At 33.5% G+C, this 4,166-nt stretch overlaps 1 protein-coding gene across 1 annotated transcript; it reads left to right on the top strand.

Annotated features, from left to right (window-relative positions):
- Positions 1-991: 991 nt before the first annotated feature.
- Positions 992-3,963, top strand: LOC143610951 (KH domain-containing protein SPIN1-like). The gene is made up of 7 exons (XM_077085290.1): positions 992-1,026; positions 1,135-1,223; positions 2,097-2,266; positions 2,546-2,656; positions 2,747-2,863; positions 3,126-3,269; positions 3,662-3,963. The coding sequence occupies exons 1-7, from the start codon at positions 992-994 to the stop codon at positions 3,815-3,817; spliced, it is 822 nt and encodes a 273-aa protein (XP_076941405.1). The 3' UTR covers positions 3,818-3,963.
- Positions 3,964-4,166: the final 203 nt, after the last annotated feature.

Raw genomic sequence — 4,166 nt, 5'->3', positions numbered from 1 at the left:
GGTGTATTGGTTTTTATTAGTCCTATGTATCCTTTTTTGGTCTCCGTCGGTTCCAACTAACGAATTGGCTGATAATGATCCTACCTTTTATCATATTTGTTCTCGACGTTCACGACTAATAGAATTCTAACGCAGTTAGTTGCAGGTCGACAAATTTTTTTATTTTTTTTTTGCCCAGAAAGCTCACATTTGTTTTCAAAAGAAAAAAACACATTTTCATCCCAAACATCTTTATAACCTTGGATCGGACTATTAGGGACTTTTTTCTAGTAAAAGCCCTAATTATTGAGGTCGCCGGAACCTAGAACTATCGTAAGTATCGGTTGGTGGTGAGTCAGTTGGTGGTGGCGGTGTTCAAGTGGAGTTTTCCAGCAAAAAATGTGACTTTTCCGGCCAAAAGTATTTTTCCGGCGATCTGCAAGTAACAGCGTTGGGATTCTATTAATCGCGGATTGTTGGGAAACAATACGTTAAAAGATGGGACTATCAGTGGCAATTCGTTGGTTGGGACCATCAATGACCAAAAGATGAAATATGATAGTTGAGATTAATAAAAACCAATACACATTATCTAAATTTTCTTATTTACTTTTCTAACTCTTGTTTGGACAATAATTGCATAATTATATGTTGCGAATTGTAATAGTATTTCTCTTATTTTCAATACTAGAATCCATTGAATAATGATTGGTCTTTGAAATCAGAAAAGACAAAATCTTGATAGAATTTGTGATGTTGATATATGATGTAAAAAGGAAGTTAGGATCTTCTGCAAAATTAACAGAAATGTTAAATAAGAAAACTGTAATAAGATTTTGAGGATGTTATACCTCATCCGTAGAATACCGGAAACGTTTAGTAAATACGCCTCACTTGTTTAACCATATTTATAATGAAGTAAGCCATATAAATTTCCAACTCACTTCCAGTTTTATCTTTCATTTATCTCTTTCTTTTTCTTACTCTCTTCTCTCCAGGTTCAAAATAAGCTATGTCTAACATTTTGGCCAGCACAGATGTTGAAAGGTATCATTTTCTTTATAGTTTGGTCTTTAATACTCCCTAGAAAGTTTTGATATTTAATTTCGTTCAAATTTTACATATGTTCATTTTGGTAATTCAATATGCTTACAGTCGATACCTGGAAGATCTGCTTGAAGAAAAGAAGAGGCTTGCTTTTTATGTTCATGGTCTTCCAATTTGCACTAATTTGCTGAACCAAGGTATTTTTTTATAAACGAATATTGATTGCATTACAGTTTGTATGATTGACATTTTCCGATTAGCGTTTAATTTGTATTGATTTGAAGTGTTTTACATGATGCCGTGATGGACAAAACGGATGAATTTCGTATATAACTCATCTGTATTTGCTGAAATTAGGCCGTGCTATGTAAATAGAATCAGCAATTCAAGGTCGATCATGCATGTGATTTCATGAAAAATGAATATGACCATCTTCAAATGATGGATGATTGTGTTTTTGTGTTTTTTTTAATAAATGATAATGATGCATAAATTTCTTGAGTAGTTGAGTGCAATAATAATGACAATTTTTTACGATATCATTAATTCCGACATTAAACAATAACTATCTGCTAGCGGATCCCATGGATGGACCCACACTATATAGGGTGCAGGGTCAACCGCACTCACAGTTTTTTTATTTTAATATGTAACATATATACATATAAAAGATCAACCGATACATGGTTCGGCTGACGGAAATTTTTTGGATCCGCCTAGTGGCATGGTAGTGGAAAGATGAGTATAAGACAATATATCTTAGACCTTCTGAAAGACTTGTCATATTGTCCTTTATTTGAAAGGTTATTTATGTACAGTACTTTAGTTTTTATTATTATTATTATTTTAATAAGTAGTATCATTATATTCTTATAATTATTATTATAACTATTATAATTATTGTTACTGTTATATATTGTTGTCGTTGTTGTAAAATAGGTTGAATTAATCATGCTTAATAATGGTAATAATAATTTGTAACCCAAATCGGTAAACTACATCAGGCACAATAATATTTTTTTTAAGGAATTTTTTTCACAATTTTCTTTAATAAGTATTTTTATTGACAGAGATAGCAAGGGTTTCAGAGGTTGTATCCAACCAAGATATGTATAGTTCTGGTGGAAGGCAATTGGAAAGCCCAAATACCTTGAGTTCCTTGAATATTATGTCCAGACTTGCTGCTTTAAAGTTAGGTGTTACGGATGAGAATTCTGGCTGGAATCCTCATCAGCATCTGGTAAATATATTTATGCTAATGTTCTTTAAAGAAAATATCATTAAGTTTCCATGTAAAAAGCTGATATGTACCAACACATCTATACTTTGATTAATTTTTAGACTGCTGGTTATATCTGTTTCTTTATATGCTAATCATCAGCTTGAATCCATACTTAGAAGCTTGTTTTATTTTCCACCTAGACACCCACACATACAACAAACCATGAGGACTTCTTTTAATACTTTTAATTTATATTCTGAACTTTCTAAGGGTTAATTTCACCAATTTTAATCGCAGGGATTCGGGCAGCCACCAATTGATCAAGGGAATATGATAGCAGTTGGCTCATGCTCCTTGCTTACAAAGAAGTTATTGCGTTTGGAAGTGCCTGTTGATACCTTCCCTGATGTAAGTTATACATTTCGAAAAAGTTTAGTAGATTATTACATTTAAGTCAAACTCGTGACGATTTATTTAACTTTATTTCTTGGATGTCAGTTCAATTTTGTTGGGAGGCTTTTAGGCCCAAGAGGCAATTCTCTGAAGCGGATTGAAGCTGCAACTGGATGCCGTGTCTTCATTAGAGGAAGGGGTTCTATGAGAGACCGTAACAAGGTACAACTCATTATTTAAAAATTAGAGGTGACAAAACGGGCTAGTTGGGTAAGCGGTCAAAATGATTCAGCTTAAAACCGGCTGGGCCGATCTTCCAGCACTTTTTATCATCCGTATTTAAACTTATGTAAATAGGTAGTCAATTATATATCATTATAAAAATAATCTTAGTTCTTCCAAGTAAAACGATATATATAGGGTGCGTTTGGACCATTTGACTTATCTTGTAATATTTTCATTTTTGGTTTGACTCTATGTTTAGGAGGAGCGTTTGAGGGGAAAAACTGGCCGAGAGCACCTGAATGAACCACTTCATGTATTGATTGAGGCGGAAGCATCTGCAAATGAAGTGGATGCACATCTCAACCGTGCACAGGACATCATTTTGGACTTGCTCAACCCCTTGGTATGTCTTCTCTAGTCACGAATGCTAAAGATGCGCAATGTGTATGCACATAATAAACTACTTTTTTTATTTGTGCGCCAAAATTCTACCTGTTTTTTGTGTTCAAGATGCGTAATTTTCTTTCTATTCTTCTAAACTTGTCGGTTGACCCAAAATACTGTATGTCTAAACTCTAACCTATTAAAATTCTAAATAAATAATAAGTATCTGATATATCAATTACAAAAGACTACATTATTATAACCAAATTGCATCTTCTATGCATTAAACATTTACCTAGGGAGACTTTAACACGTTTGACCAATTTTGACCCGTTCTCCATTTTTAGCCAAATTTCTGTTTTGGACAACAAGAAGCCGCACTAACTGTTTTTTTCTTTTTACAAATGCAAGAGTGAATGCCAGGATTTTTACAAAAGATGTCAGTTAGAGGAACTTGCTATGCTAAATTCTGCCTTCAAACAAAAAAACTCTCAACCTAGTAGCAGCACATCTCGCAGATCTGGTGCAATGAAGCATGCCACAAATTCTCACAAAGGAACCAAGTAGTATCTTTTACTGCACAGTGTACAAGCCTTTGATTCATGTCTGTTGTCTAAGGGAAAGCTTGTAAAGTGTCAATAGTAGAAAGTTTGGTCAAGTCTTGTTTTTTTCTTCTTGAAGTTAGTTGTGTGTCTGTTTTAGTGTATGAAAATGGTTTTGCCATATGAAAATATACCCGGCCACCTGTTTAGTTAAATTTCCAATATTGGTCTACGATATCGAGCCATGCGAAAACCTTATTTGTCTCGTAATACTACTTTTGTTTCGGTACACTTTTGTAGGAGACGGTTTGACTGTTCATAGAATAAAATAAATATACAAAATTAAATAAAACAGTAAATTGCATTTTTTTATT

Source organism: Bidens hawaiensis, unplaced genomic scaffold (assembly GCF_021521415.1).
Source record: "Bidens hawaiensis isolate Kalapana, Puna unplaced genomic scaffold, B.hawaiensis_p1.1 tig00028750_1, whole genome shotgun sequence".
Lineage (NCBI taxonomy): Eukaryota > Viridiplantae > Streptophyta > Magnoliopsida > Asterales > Asteraceae > Bidens > Bidens hawaiensis.
The sequence above is the reverse complement of the archived record's forward strand: the minus strand, read 5'-3'. Positions and strand labels throughout refer to the sequence as shown.

What these genes read in the sequence shown, in the direction of transcription:
- LOC143610951 (XM_077085290.1), top strand. Translation starts at nt 992, where the DNA reads ATGTCTAACATTTTGGCCAGCACAGATGTTGAAAG. An exon ending in GCCAGCACAGATGTTGAAAG is followed by an intron (nt 1,027 to 1,134) that starts GTATCATTTTCT and finishes ATATGCTTACAG; the next exon opens with TCGATACCTGGAAGATCTGC. An exon ending in CACTAATTTGCTGAACCAAG is followed by an intron (nt 1,224 to 2,096) that starts GTATTTTTTTAT and finishes TTTTATTGACAG; the next exon opens with AGATAGCAAGGGTTTCAGAG.